The sequence below is a fragment of the Hetaerina americana genome, unplaced genomic scaffold (genome assembly GCF_022747635.1).
Source record: "Hetaerina americana unplaced genomic scaffold, ioHetAmer1.1.p SCAF_4, whole genome shotgun sequence".
NCBI classification, from domain to species: domain Eukaryota; kingdom Metazoa; phylum Arthropoda; class Insecta; order Odonata; family Calopterygidae; genus Hetaerina; species Hetaerina americana.
This window is the reverse complement of record NW_027286985.1, coordinates 60,958,567-60,973,794: the sequence shown is the minus strand read 5'-3', so window position 1 is coordinate 60,973,794 and position 15,228 is coordinate 60,958,567. Positions and strand designations below refer to the sequence as shown.

Here is a 15,228-nt window from a genome sequence, read left to right as displayed (position 1 = left end):
TAACATAGAATGAGTCACAGATGGAGAAATAAAGCAGAATTATCAAACTCTTGAGTGCTTTTGGGAGCTTTTATCAATAGACTACACTAAAAAAAATTACTCTAAATTAGCCAAAATATTTATTCTTAAAATTTAAGGTAATATTTCACAATGTTTACTTACGCTTTGGTTGTGGGTAGCAGCGAGAGAATGGATCACCAGTGTACCCCCTCGGGCATGAACAAACTGGTGTATGGTTAATAACAGTACAATCTGCACCTTGCCCGCATGAGCCCGGGCATGGGTCACGGCACTTCTCACGGATACAGGCCAGATTTGAGCTACAATCAGCGCTGATTACACACTCTGGTCGGCAATTTGGTGGATTTCCAATGTAAGTTGCCATACAGGAGCAGGATGGATATCCTGCATTTTGCCGACAAATAGCATACGGACCACAAGGTGAGGGCACACATGGATCAATGGTTTCTTGAATTACTGGAACTGGCTCTGCAAATAAAATAACCATAATGCTTAATTCCTCCCATTCAACTTGAAAATATTTGAAATAATAAGTAGCAATCAGAGGCAAAATAGCATTTAAATGACTCCATATATTTAAAGCAGCCAACAAGAAAAAAAAACTTGTCTGAAATGCCCTCTTCTGCTTTCAACTGTATTATTTTGCTAAAGACCAATTTATAATTTTTCCATATTTTGCTAGGAATTCTCAATTTCATAATTCATAAAGAGTAATCTTGTACTGCATTTTTATTACAAAAGTGTATCACTCAAATGGAATGCCCTTCATTGTGATTACTTATGTATATATCTTGTTTCTATTAAATTTAAACATTATTATCTCATAAAATTTCTTATTGTTTTAGAACAATATTCTTTAAAGTAATTAAATAGCATATAAAACAATTCTTAAGAATAGCTCAAATACCTGGGATGGGATAACATCTTGTGAAGGGGTCACCAGTGTTTCCTGATTGACAACTGCATATTGGACTATGGTTTATCACTTCACAATTAGCATTAATACCGCACTTGTTGACGCAGGGATCAGCACACTTTCTGTCAATACAGGCCTTATTCCTGGGACATTCTGAGCTCACAACACACTCTGGTCTGCACCCAGGTGGACTACCCACATATGTAGGCAAGCATGAGCAAATGGCTTGACCATTCAACTCTCGACACTGACTATTGGGCCCACAGGGGGAGGGAATGCATGGATCTTGAGGGTCAGGTTTGACTACTAAAATAAATATAATGAAAAATCAACACATTAGTCAACAGAAAATAAACCTCGTTTTATCTTCAAAGGTACCATATTTGAAAAACCTACCTGCCACAGGTATGATGTTACAATATCTAAATGGATCACCAGTGTGACCTGGGTGGCAATAACATGATGGCAAGTGATTAATCACTTGGCAGGCAGCATTTTGACCGCATGTTCCGGGGCATGGATCTTTGCATTTGCCTTGCATACAAGCAAGGTGTGAGGGGCAATCAGTATTTATCAAACACTCAGGCCGGCAGCCTTCATAAGGATTGCCGATATGATCTGGAAGACAAGTGCAGGAGCCAGCATTGTTCTGCTCCCTGCACACAGCATTGGCTCCACATGGTGATGGTGAACATGGCCTTTCCAATGGTCTTGCCTCAGGAACTGAAAGGGACATTATGTGCAAAATTATTTATGAATTATAGTTATTTATGTGACAGAAGGTAAAATAAAATTGAGTGGTTTATGGGAGCAAAAAATACTGATTCGAATTCAATAAAGACCAAATCACAGAGATTCAACTTATAATACATGGAGAAGAAAAAAATTTAAGATATTTAATGAGAAATATACCAAATAATGCAAAAGAGGATAATGAATTGATTTTTAAATTTGACAGTAGCATAAAACATCGTTAAAAAAATTATCAATATGAAAGTCTCTCATAGCAGCTTTAATAGCTTGCTTTGATAAAATGGATAGGATAAAATGATTTATCCTATCCATCCGTGAATATTATTTCACCTAATACAATTGTAAGGGCATATTGTATTTCATTTAATAGAATATTTCCACCTTAGATTGGCATGTGAATTAAGTGATCCATTCATGGAAGTTATTTATATCTAATTTAAGAAAATATGGCACTTAAATATTATAGTTATTGGAATTGAAATGCTGTCAATGTAGTTTGAAATCAAGAGTAATTCCAAATTTATGAAATGCATCTAGTGATCTATTTATTATTCAAATGTATCTACCTTCAGGAATGATGCACTGTGAGAAGGGATCTCCAGAGTATCCAGGTAAACAGATGCAGTTTGGTGTGTGGCTGACCACCCTACATTCTGCATTGCTTCCACATGTACCAGGGCAGGGATCTCGGCACTTTTGGTTTATGCATGCCAAATGGCTGGCACACTCCCCATTGCTCACACATTCTGGACGGCAGGAAGGTGGGGAACCAATATAATCAGGTAGACATGAGCAACTCGCTCCATCATTTACAATTTTGCATTCAGAATATGGACCACATGGCGATGGATGGCACGGTAGGTTGGGAGATACTGGCTCTTCCACTGAAATTTACAACAAATTATTTGATATGTAAAAGAATTGTTAGCAGATTAAAACATACATAAAAGTATTTTTAAATTTTTCATTATATATTGATGATTTTTCAGAAAAAGGCTGGTTACATACACTGCTGTTCTTTTTTTTTTTTGCTTTTTCTGACCATCTCCTATCCTCAACAATTTTAATCTCCTCCCTAGCATTTCATCATGTCTGTCCATTAACCATGCCATGATTTCTATTTCTTAAGAATCAATATTATCTTGCACATATTACTATCAGCCCCTTTATGCACTGGATCAATAAAACCAGCTTATCCAGTTTTTATCTGTCACATTTACTGAGTAAAATTTGAGTGCATTCTCCATAACAGAATGCTTTTTTTCAAGTAAAAAGGCAGAATTGCCTGATTTAATGCGTTTTTTAAAGAAAAACCATACAATTTGACACAGAAAATTCCAATAATGAATATTGGCATGTTGCTTGAAGAAAGTAGACAATTTTTTAAGGGCTTCAATTGGCAAAGGACCAGGAGTCCCAAATTTGGTTGCCTTGAACATTGGATTATGGCAAATATTCTTCATATGCAAGCATGAATTTTGCCCAGAATCAACCTAAAGCCCTGTCAAAATTGGACCATCACAAAACTCATACGAGGCTCTAAAATTTCCAGATTAATTCTTGGCTAGGAAAAACGTGATTTGTCTATGTTTGTGATGTATTATAATCAAACAAAGCTAAGAAAGAGAGGGATGATCCAATAACTGACACTCATGGAAGATTTGGTATTTGAATTTTTATGTGAAGTTCTATGAGAAGAGTCATCCATAAAAACAATATACTAGCTCATTAAATGAAAAATTAGATTTTAATCAAATAGGTGGCATTACCTATGGGGTAGCATCTTGTGAATGGATTCCCTGAGTATCTTGGTGGACAGCTACAGATTGGGCTGTGGTTGATAACCAGGCATTTTGCTTCAATGCCACAAGTTCCTCTGCAAGGGTCTATGCATTTCAGGTTACTGCAAGCTTCATTCAGACCACAGTCAGAATTAACAATGCATTCTGGCCTGCAGGTTGGAGGACTGCCTATGTATCCTACCACACATGAGCACACAGCTTGCCCATTGATTTCTCTGCACTGACTGTTGGGACCGCATGGTGATGGGTTGCAAGGGTTGGCCTTAGCTGGGGCTAGAGATATTAGAAGCAGATAGATATTTAGAGAACAAAAACATTGAAAAAATTGCATTTCAATAACCACCTACACTCAATACTACAACAATCACTGAAAATTAATTTAATTTACCTGGTATGGGATTGCAGGATATGAAAGGATTTCCAGATAACCCATTAGGACATGAGCATGTGGGAATGTGGTTGATGACATCACATTGAGCCCCCTGTCCACATGTTCCTGGGCATGGATCTGAGCAATGGTTTCGGATGCAAGCCTTATCTCTGGGGCAATCACCACTGAGAACACATTCTGGTCTGCATCCTTCATATGGATCGCCTCTGAAGTCATCTACACAGCTGCAAACTCCATCCAAGCACTTAGCATTTGGCCCACATGGTGATGGATTGCATGGATCTGTATGCACTGGTACAACTGTGAAAAACGGCACATCTAGGTTTACTGATACATCCAATTGATGATGAATCAGATATTTTTCAGGGTTATATTCAGAAAGCTCTCAGGAAAAATCATTAACAGGGTAGCTGAAAAATAACAGGAGAGTATCATTATAAATGTATCCATGATTAATTTATTGACTTACGTTTTGGTGGTTCAGGATAACAGTGAGTGAATGGATCACCAGTGTATCCTCTTGGGCAGCTGCAAACTGGAGTATGATTTATTACCGAGCACTCAGCACCTTGCCCACAAGACCCTGGGCATGGATCACGGCATTTCTCCCTGATGCAGGCAAGGTTTGCACTACATTCTGAACTGATCACACATTCTGGACGGCAATTTGGTGGACTACCAAGGTAACCGTAGTTGCATGTACAAGATGGAAAATCACCAACAGCCTGGCAAACTGCATATGGCCCACATGGTGATGGAACACATGGATTCACTGGTGGTTGTACTTTGACAGGTTCAGGAGCTGTTAAAAAGACACAGATATGAAGAGTAAACAATGTTATTTGAATATCACTTCAAAGCAGTCAAATGATCAAAATTTTTACATAAAATGACAATATACCATTTGAAATAAGAACTGATATGATCTCTACAAATTGTGATGCGATAAAATAAAGTCTGAGTAATCTCATCGGGAGATTACTGGTAGATGATTTTACTGTTGGACTTGATTTTATTGATGAAAAATCATCGATTTTTGAAATATTTAATTGGTTATTGCCAATTTAAAAATTAATTGATCATGCAAAAATCTTAAGAAACTGCAGGAGATGTCACAACAGTAACTTTTAGCAGAGTCATCTGCTAAGTGTGCATTACAATGCAACAAAAACAAAGTGTAAAAATCATTCACCTTCACCTGTATACGAATCTGGATCCCTCGATGTCTGGCTGAGTGCTTCAGCCAGTTAAGCTATTGAGGAGTCCTCTTTTCAACTATGAAATTTTGGGGGCTTTTTAAAGGTATACGATGTTCTGACAAAATACCATACAAGGCAAATGATTTTTTACACTCTGAAATTGTTGCATTGTAATGCAAAAATCCTACTCTAATTGGATTTACATATTTTAATTCTGGTTTTTATACTCACGTGGTATTGGGAAGCATCTTGTGAATGGATCACCAGTGTGCCCCTCACGACAGCTGCAAATAGGGTTGTGGTTTATCACCTCACAGCGTGATAACTGGCCACATGTTCCTGGGCAAGGATCCACACATTTCCTGTTCACACAGGCCCTGTTCTGTGGGCATTCTGAGCTCACCACACATTCTGGCCTGCACGAAGGTGGACTTCCTATGTATTCTGGTAGACATGAGCACACAGCCTGCTCATTGACTTGTTTGCACACTGAATTTGGTCCACAGGGAGAAGGAGTGCAGGGTGTCGACGGCAAAACTGCAGCTGTCGTGGAGAAATCAAGAAGATAAGTAAAACACAACCAAACTAATACAAACAAGCATCAAAATATTGTTTTTAAATCCTTCTAAAAATAATTCTAGTCAAGGTCATAAAGATGTACATTCTTTGAAAACTTTTATTGGTATATCAAGGAATTTAGCTGATTTGTAGTATCTTTACTCTAATGCAACAAATAATTGCATGAAATGAAGCTAAAATATTATTAGGGAAGCATATTTGGTTGGATTGATGGAATTCATTGGAATATTTTTTAGTGTTCCTGATAATTTGTGGTAACTTTTTAACACACTATTATTCCATTGGATGACCAAAAAGTAATTGCAAAAGTTCTTCACTCCTCAACAAGAGTTAAAAAGTTCTTTACTCCTGTGCATCCAACAAGCTTTCAAGGTATTACATAACCTAATTTATAAAGCACCTATCATCTGGACTACTTGTGCTTCACTAACATACCAGATTAACATTGATTTCATTAAACTGGTCAACAAAGTGATTTTTTCAAGTTAGATTAAAAACTGTGCTTCAAGTTTTAATTATATCCCTCCAAACTAACACTACTCCATTGATAACTTCATTGAAAATCATGGTTTAATTTTAAAAATTTATATATTCTGATTTTTTTATGCCCTAGATTTCAGTTAATAATTATTTGCCATTACACTTACGCTCATTTATTACAGGTGAGCAGAATCTGAATGGATCACCGGTGTAGCCATGTAGGCAAGTACATGACGGCAGGTGATTGATGACTCGGCACTCCGCGTTTTGTCCGCAAGTACCAGGGCAAGGATCCTTGCATTTGTTTTGTATGCATGCATGAGATGATGGGCAATCGCTGTTGAGTGTGCACTCTGGTCGACAGCCTTCATAAGGATTGCCTAAGTAGTCTGGTAAGCATGTGCAGGAGCCTGCATTGTTCTGCTCTCGACAGATGGCATTGGCTCCACAGGGTGATGGTACACATGGATTGATTTGTTCAAAGGGCCTTCCCAAAGGTTCCACTGAAATTAGGTAAGTTTTATGGAATGAGTTAATGCTTTCAGATACATTACTGTGAAAAGGTAAAGGAAAGTAAGAAGCATTGACAAAAGAGTTTCAGACCTAAAAATCATTATCTTAGGAAGTATTAATTTATGCAAAAGTAATAATTGTAGGTAGTGTACACATGAAATATATAAAACAACTATGATGGAGATGATTGCATAAACATATTGCATGCATATTTTTAAAAACTTTTTTAGTGCAATGACAACTTATGCACTGACAATTTATTTGTAATTTTATGCTCAACGAAAAATGTCACAAATAGACCTCCTTGAAATAATATTAGAATTTGTTACAATAAAGCCTTAGGATTCAAGGTCTTTAATACTGAGGGTCATGATAATAATACTATTCCCTTCTAGCTCAATAAGAAGAGTTATACATACATGGTTGAGGCCTGCACTGCACGAATGCATCACCAACAAAGCCAGCAGGACAGAAGCAGTTTGGAGTGTGGCTGACCACCCTGCACTCTGCATTAGCCCCACAGGTTCCTGGACATGGGTCAGCACACTTTTGATTAATGCAGGCCTGATGGCTTGGACATTCACTGTTGCTGACACACTCAGGGCGGCAATTAGGAGGGGAACCACGATATTCAGGAAGGCATGAGCATGATGGACTATCACCAACCACCCTGCACTCAGCATATGGGCCACATGGGGATGGCTGACATGGATTAATAATTTCAGGTGGGTCCTCCACTGAAAAAGTAATTATGAGTCATAAATATTAGGAAATCCATTCATTCCATTCTGTGAATTGTCACTACACATCTGACTTAAACAAATAATATGTAAATATAGTAGCATGCTGGTGTGTGTGTTTGTATGTGTATATATATCATTGTTCGAAATTGTGTAGTTTATACCTGACAGGTCCTAAATTTGTGAATGGGTGAATATGCACCAATTCTCTGGACAAATAGATGCATTTTTACTATTGGAAAATATGTCACAAAAATGATGGCAAATAAGAAAATTTTCTTGTATCATTAAAAATCTTTCAAAATCCGTACCATTTGTAATTATTACTTAACAAAACCCAATCTTCAAAGACATGCAAAATTGAAAGTTTTTTTGATATTGTTAACCTACTCCAACTAATATCATTCATCATCATCGTCAATCACAACATTGATTAGATGAAGTCCTCTGCCCTTAAACTTGCCTACCCAAACCTCCTCATGTGTCCATATTTCTTTTCTTCAGGCCTGCTTTTAACATTCAGTGCAGTGAAAATGTATCATGCCAAATAATTAATTAATTCTTAATCATGGCATGGGAAAAAATCAGGAATTCAGTAAGGATAGTGAATAAATGATGACACTTCTCCACTAGATAATTGATCTGTTCAAATGCCAACATACAGGTATCACGCTTGAAACTATGCAAAGCTTGAAACTATAGATTAAAATTTTTGAAAGACTGATCACCAAGAACAGCTTTAAGGTTAATTTCTATACATGTCACCAAAAGATTTTATATAGATTACAAGGAAATAACTTGTGGAGAACTACCTCTTGAAATAAGCCCTTTGTTTATGGCTGCGTAGATTTTCGCGGCGGTGGCTTGAAGAATTCTGCATGTCCGGGTTTTCACTGCGTTGTTGTTTGAAGCCGACAACAGTTTCGCCGAAGTTTCATCTTCGAGATTCGAGGCTTCAAACAACAACGCGGTGAAAACCCGGACTTGCAGAATTCTTTAAGCCCTTTGTTTCCTCGTGAACTCAATACAAATCAATGCTATAGTGCTTAAAAGCTATGATTCAGGTGACTCATTATCTAAGTTTGCCCTTTATTTCTCACTCAACTTGACCAAGAATGGACTTAACAGATGGTGTAAAACAATGATGTGAAGAGATTGGCATTGAAAATTTACCAACCCTTCAATTTGAGGGGATAGAAAAAAATGGATGCTAATGATGCTACTCTAATTGGATGCAAGAAAAGTTACACACACTCACCTCTTGGATAGCATCTCACAAAAGGATCACCAGTGAAGTGTGAAGGACAACTGCAAATAGGAATGTGATTGACAACTTCACAGCGGGCACCTGTGCCACAAGTGCCGGGGCAAGGATCTCTACACTTCTGATTGGAGCATGCCTGATTTAAATTACATTCAGAGTTGACTACACATTCGGGGCGACATCCAGGTGGAGATCCTATGTACTCAGGTAAACATGAGCAAACTGCCACACCATTCAGCACCCTACATTGGCTGTTTGGCCCACATGGTGATGGAATGCAAGGCTGGGTGACCAAGGGTTCTGGGGATGAAAAAACTAGTTAGATAACACACTTGCACTTCAGTCATGTTTTTATTATATTCAAACAGTAGTGAAAACCACACTTATCTAGGATAGATATTACATCGGCATTAGATATAATAGTAATAGCATAGCTAGCTAAATTGGGAAAGGAAAGAAAAATAAGTTTTTCATACCTTGGAATGGTCGACAAACAACGAATGGATCACCAGATGTACCAGGAGGACAAGAGCATATAGGTATGTGGTTTGCCACAACACAATTGGCTCCCTGGCCACATGTTCCTGGGCAGGGGTCGACACATTTCTGTCTCAGACATGCTTTGTTACGAGGACATTCAGAGTTTATAACGCACTCTGGGCGACAGCCAATGTATGGATCACCTGAGTATTCAGGTATACATGTGCAGATACCATCTTTGCAGTTAGCATTTGGACCACATGGAGATGATGAACATGGGTCTACAGCAATTGGCTCTTGCACTATGGAAAAATATGATAAAACATTTTAAACTATGACAAATAACATTTTCCACTAATAAAATAAATAAAATAACATAAATGAATATATTACTGGTAGAAGAAATAAAGTCTCAGAACGTGTGCTTACCTGAGGTTAAGATTTATAGACAGTTTTATTATTATAAAAAATTTACAGAAGCTACCATCTATGGAGAAGGCTATGAATTTTACTTTAGATGTAAAAGCCTTCTAATGAAAAAAAATTATTTCCAACTAGCATTAGATCTTTAATTCTACAATGACTTCAAAATCAGGCCTATTATCACTGTGACGGCACTTAGTTTTGCCATCATGATTTTTCACGAAGAGTGGTTCCTTAATATACTACTAGCTTTACAGCTAATCTTGTTCTCATTCTGAGAGGAGTTATATGGTCCATTTATATCATTATAACAACCAGAGATATGCAGTTTATTAATGAAAGTTGTTTAATCTGAGAAACTTTTCCAGAAGCTTTCATACACCCCAAACTAAAGCACTGAATAATTTATAATCTTAGCCTGATTAAGGTCCAGTCTGTGAGTAAATTTGCATGTCCCATGCATACTTTACATAATTTTTGCCTTATGAATAGAGCCACCAATTTTGTGATACCTTGCTTCCTGAGCTAATAGCTGTTTCAAATGTCATGAAATCTGTACAAAGTACACTATTAACTACCCCTGCGGTCCAGTAAAATTCCATAAAACAATCGGTATCTCAAAATCAAAAACTTTAAAATTATATTACTGAAATAAATGGTAAATCAAGGGTTGTCTTGAGATTTCACTTCATTTAAGATAGGTGAAAATATTTTACTTTTTAAAAGGCAGGGTACTTAAAAGAAATCTTTATCTTAATTGCGAGATAAAACATAGGTTCAAAACACTGAAGGAATTTTCAGTGATACCCAATGGGTAACTGTCCTTCATTCTCTAAAAATCTAACCAAATCTTAGCAATGCATCCTTTCCTTAATATGCAAATGTCTTCAGAAGCAGATAGGTATGCTGTTGTAATAACTACCATTAAGTATAGAAATTAATCAGAAATTTAAGATTTAAAAAATAATAGTCATAGGAAATGTTACACTTGACAGACAATATGGACACCCAACGTATAAAAGAGCATTTATTACCTGGTGGTTTTAGATAGCAACTAATAAATGGATCTCCAGTGTAGCCTGGTAGACATGTGCATATGGGTACATGGTTGACAACACTACACTGAGCACTAGCCCCACATGATCCAGGGCAAGGATCTTTACACTTCTCTCTGATGCAGGCAAGGTTTGAACGACATTCTGGATTGATGGTACACTCAGGGCGGCAGCTTGGGGGAGATCCATAGTAGCCTTGCAGACATGAACATGATGGAACCCCACCAATGTTTTTACATTCAGAATACTGACCACATGGTGATGGATAGCATGGGTTGATTCTTTCCTCTGAGTAAACTGGAGGTGGAGCTGAAAAGGAGGTTGATTTTGGATGGAATAAACATTTAAAAGTATGTTAATAGTGCATATGTAGTATGTTAGACCATGATCCTCTATGCACACTGATGATACTACTTACGGGGAATGTTTTGACATCTGTAGAATGCATCTCCTGTTTGACCTTCTGGGCAAGAACATATAGGCACATGGTTGATCACCTTGCAGAGTGCATTTTGGCCGCATGTGCCAGGGCATGGGTCAACACATTTCTGATTCAAACAAGCTCGATTCAAAGGACACTCTGAGCTGACGACACATTCAGGTCTGCATCCTGGTGGGCTTCCAACATAGTTAGGTAAGCAAGAGCATACTGCTTGATCATTAACCTTTCTGCATTGAGCATTAGGACCACATGGAGATGGATTACATGGGTCAGTGATGACTGGAGCCTCTGCAATTAAGCAATTAAATACACCAATAATAAAATTTTTAATATTAAATGTCTTTTAACTAACAGAAATGTATGCAACTCAATTGTGTATGTTAACATGAAAATTTCTCATACAGCACAAATAAATGAGTAATGTTACATCTCTATTATAAAGAAATAGAGGTACTTAAATTACCTTCACGGGGAGCTAACTGGCAATACTTGAATGGATCTCCCACATATCCAGGTCGGCAGGTGCACGAAGGTAAGTGATTCACAACCTGGCAGTCAGCATTCTGTCCACAAGTACCAGGGCAAGGATCTTGGCATTTGCTGCTGATACATGCTTTATTAGATGCACAGTCCGAATTCAGAATACATTCTGGTCTACATCCTTCATATGGATTGCCAATGTACTCTGGTAAACAAGTACAAGACCCTGCATTATTTTGCTCTCTGCATACAGCATTAGCACCACAGGGTGATGGATTGCAGGGCATTGGCCTCTCCTCCCTGACAGGCTCTGTAATAAACAGATTTCATTAGTTCAAATGGAGCCTATTAATGGAAATGAAAAGAAACACAATTTTCAGTCCACAGAACTTGAATTTTAACAACCTTGCTGAATGTAGCAGTTGGAGAATGGATCACCCACGTGTCCAGGCAAGCATACACAATTGGGTGTGTGACTGACAACCCTACACTCTGCATTGGCTCCACATGAGCCTGGGCATGGATCACGGCACTTCTGATTGATACAGGCTAAGTGACTGGGACATTCACTGTTGCTGACACACTCAGGTCGACAGTTTGGTGGTGAGCCTCTGTACTCAGGGAGACAGGAGCACGATGGACTGTCACCGACCACCCTGCACTCAGCATATGATCCACATGGTGATGGTTGGCAGGGGTTGATTGGTGGGGCTGGTGGAGCATCAGCTGTGGGAATTGATAGGATACTGAGCACATATTCACTAAAATACTCATGATTTCAATAGAAAATTAAAGAAAATAATAAGGTAATTAATTCTGGGAAAAGAACGGTAATGTGGAAAAAATAAATATTTTTATAATTTATTAATGCTCACAAAATTAACTGACTAATAAGCAATCATGATAAACCTTATAGTTTCAGACTTAAATTAGTGGCAACTGCCCATATTGGAGGCAAATGATGAATAACACTTGTGATTTCCACTATATTATTTCTAATCATGATGACAAATTAGTAAATTTCTTCACTGCCTTAGGCACAGAACATGCCTAACTAAGTGAATAATTACATTCATGAGAAACATATACTCCAATACTATGAAATCATGGTGAGATAAAATAAAAATTTCTCTCAAGTCCACATCTTAAGAGAGGGCTGAGGTCATTAATATTTAATGAAACTTTATAACAACTAATGACTTCACATAGGCTGTGTCAAAAATGCTTACATATTGGGTTGCATCGAATGAATGGATCTCCAGTGTAGCGTGGTGGACAGCTGCAGATGGGATTGTGATTAATGACTTCACATCTGGCTCCAACACCACATGTGCCAGGGCAAGGGTTCCTACACTTCTGGTTGCTACAAGCTTCATTCTGCCCACAATCTGAGTTTACAACACACTCTGGACGGCAAGTGGGAGGACTTCCAATATAGCCAACCACACAAGAGCAAACTGCCTGATTGTTAATTTCTCGGCATTGGCTGTTTGGACCACAAGGTGATGGTTGGCATGGCTGTGTTATCACTGGTTCTAAATAAGAAGGTAATATACAAACTGGGTTAGCTTTTCATCAAGTTTCACCAGTCTCAAAACAAAATGCTTCTCATCAAACACATTATAACGAACATATTACAATAATATTGAATTATATTACCTTGATATGGCCTGCAGTCAACAAAAGCATCCCCTGAATATCCTTGTGGACAACTGCATATTGGGATGTGATTAACAACTTCACATCTTGCATTCTGCCCACATGTTCCTGGACATGGATCTACACATTTTTGTCTCACACAAGCCTTGTTTCTAGGGCAGTCAGTACTCAGAACACACTCTGGTCTACAGCCGGCATATGGATCCCCTCTGTATTCAGGCACACATGTGCATATTCCATCATGGCACTGTGCATTGGAACCACAAGGTGATGGATGGCATGGGTCTGATGCAACAACAGGTTGTTCAGCTGAAAAACAGGAAGAGTACTCTTACACATGGATAGAGCATCACCAGTGAATTTAAAAAGTAACAAATAATATAGGTGACTATGCATTAACAGAAGGTTAAAGCCCTGATATGTATATATTTTCTAAACACAGCATACATAAGGTATGATGATGGTGCTACTTGGTCTGTGCAATAAATGTGCAAACTGGTGAAATATGGCAGCCATGATGTGGACTATAGCCCCGCCCACTAGCAGTGCTAGTTGCCTGAGACCCAAAGAGCTGTCTGTGCTTGGCGGATCATCAAGCTGTGCATATGGTGTCAGTGATGTTAGTTTCTGTTGTCCTTGTTTTTGCTGCTTGTTGAAAATGGAAATTTGCCAAATCACAGAGCAACGAATCAACATAAAGTTTTTTGGTGAAGTGCCTTAAAAGTTATCAAGAAATTACTGAAATGCTGACAGCTGTTTACGGTGATAATGCTCTGAAGAAAACATCCGTTTTCAAGTGGATTAAGTGTTTTAAAGATGGCCAAAAAGATGCCACTGTTGATGGTTTGCCGGTTTCAGGAATAATATTCAATCCTTGATCATCCTCCTTATTTGCCAGATCTCACCCTCTGCAACTTTTTCCTATTCCCAAATGCAGAAATGTTATGAGGGGACATCACTGGGAAGATGTGGACACAATAAAGAAAGAAACGATGAGACAACTAAAAAGCCTACCTGCCGAGGATTTCCAAGGGTGCTATAAACAGTGGAATATGGAATAAGTGCATAGCAATGAATAGAAAGTACTTTGAAGGGGACAAAATCGATGTAGACTAAATTTTGCAAAATAAAGTTTTTGGTGGCCTCAGTTCGCGTATTTATTGGACAGACCTCATTTTAGTATGTTCCAGTTGTAACTCTTGGGAGAAGATATATCAAATCCTCCATTTTGTAACATTATAAATGCCTCAATTCTATAAAACTAAAACTATAAACTGACTATAAGGTTAACAAACTAAGTCTAGGAATCTAACTCTGCAAAAAGTTGATGAAGTCACTAACCTGCTGTGGCCTGCTATAATGACACTAAGTAAAATCTTGTGGGCAGTGAGGCAAACCATATGCACATGGTGACAATATGTCTAGCAAATTTCTAAGGGATTGGATTTTGAATGAAACTCAATTTAATTCCAAGTTAAGCATTCACCTATTGGTATGTCCAGAGGTGTAGCAAAATAACTTATGAAAAATGAGGTTCCTTTTCAACCTAAAAATTTCCCTGTAAAAATTGTTTTGGTCATCACTGTGAGAAGTGATGACTAAATATATTTAGAAGAATTGGTGATTTTTTTATATATGTGGATTTGAAAAGTACTTGATGAAACTTGATGATGTTGTTGTAAGATTTAGAAGTGAGCAGCAGTTTTTGTATATATTCCCTAATACATTAAGGAATGCCAGCATGTGTACAGATAAAAGACATTGTAGTCCTGTGGGTAGAATGTTGGACTACTTACTGTTAAGAATGGACTTTATTCTTGGTGATACCTATGGGCACCCTCAGCTTTATCCAAGCTGGGTTATTTTTTGGGTACTACATCTTTCTGGGAAATCACAGTTGGCACAGGGGAAAAGGAACTTCCCTCTCTCCCCTACCCTGATTTGTGGATTTCACAAGCCATTTGGCTTAGTATTATGCAAGGTCTACTCCTAACTATTAAACTAACTTCCAGTTTGAGAATGTGGTTGCAT

The 15,228-nt window shown here is 37.9% G+C and overlaps 1 protein-coding gene across 1 annotated transcript in view; it reads right to left on the bottom strand.

Moving 5' to 3' along the window:
• Positions 1 to 15,228, bottom strand: part of dpy (fibrillin-like protein dumpy) — a 463,637-nt gene that overhangs the window by 34,441 nt on the left and 413,968 nt on the right. Inside the window, 17 exon segments of the mRNA XM_071590673.1 lie at positions 163 to 332; positions 485 to 489; positions 1,101 to 1,243; positions 3,460 to 3,765; positions 3,881 to 4,174; positions 4,353 to 4,685; positions 5,314 to 5,625; positions 6,309 to 6,628; positions 7,070 to 7,391; positions 8,653 to 8,995; positions 9,157 to 9,440; positions 10,596 to 10,913; positions 11,017 to 11,346; positions 11,513 to 11,848; positions 11,941 to 12,264; positions 12,768 to 13,097; positions 13,198 to 13,506. Coding sequence (XP_071446774.1) covers positions 163 to 332; positions 485 to 489; positions 1,101 to 1,243; positions 3,460 to 3,765; positions 3,881 to 4,174; positions 4,353 to 4,685; positions 5,314 to 5,625; positions 6,309 to 6,628; positions 7,070 to 7,391; positions 8,653 to 8,995; positions 9,157 to 9,440; positions 10,596 to 10,913; positions 11,017 to 11,346; positions 11,513 to 11,848; positions 11,941 to 12,264; positions 12,768 to 13,097; positions 13,198 to 13,506 — 4,779 coding nt within the window.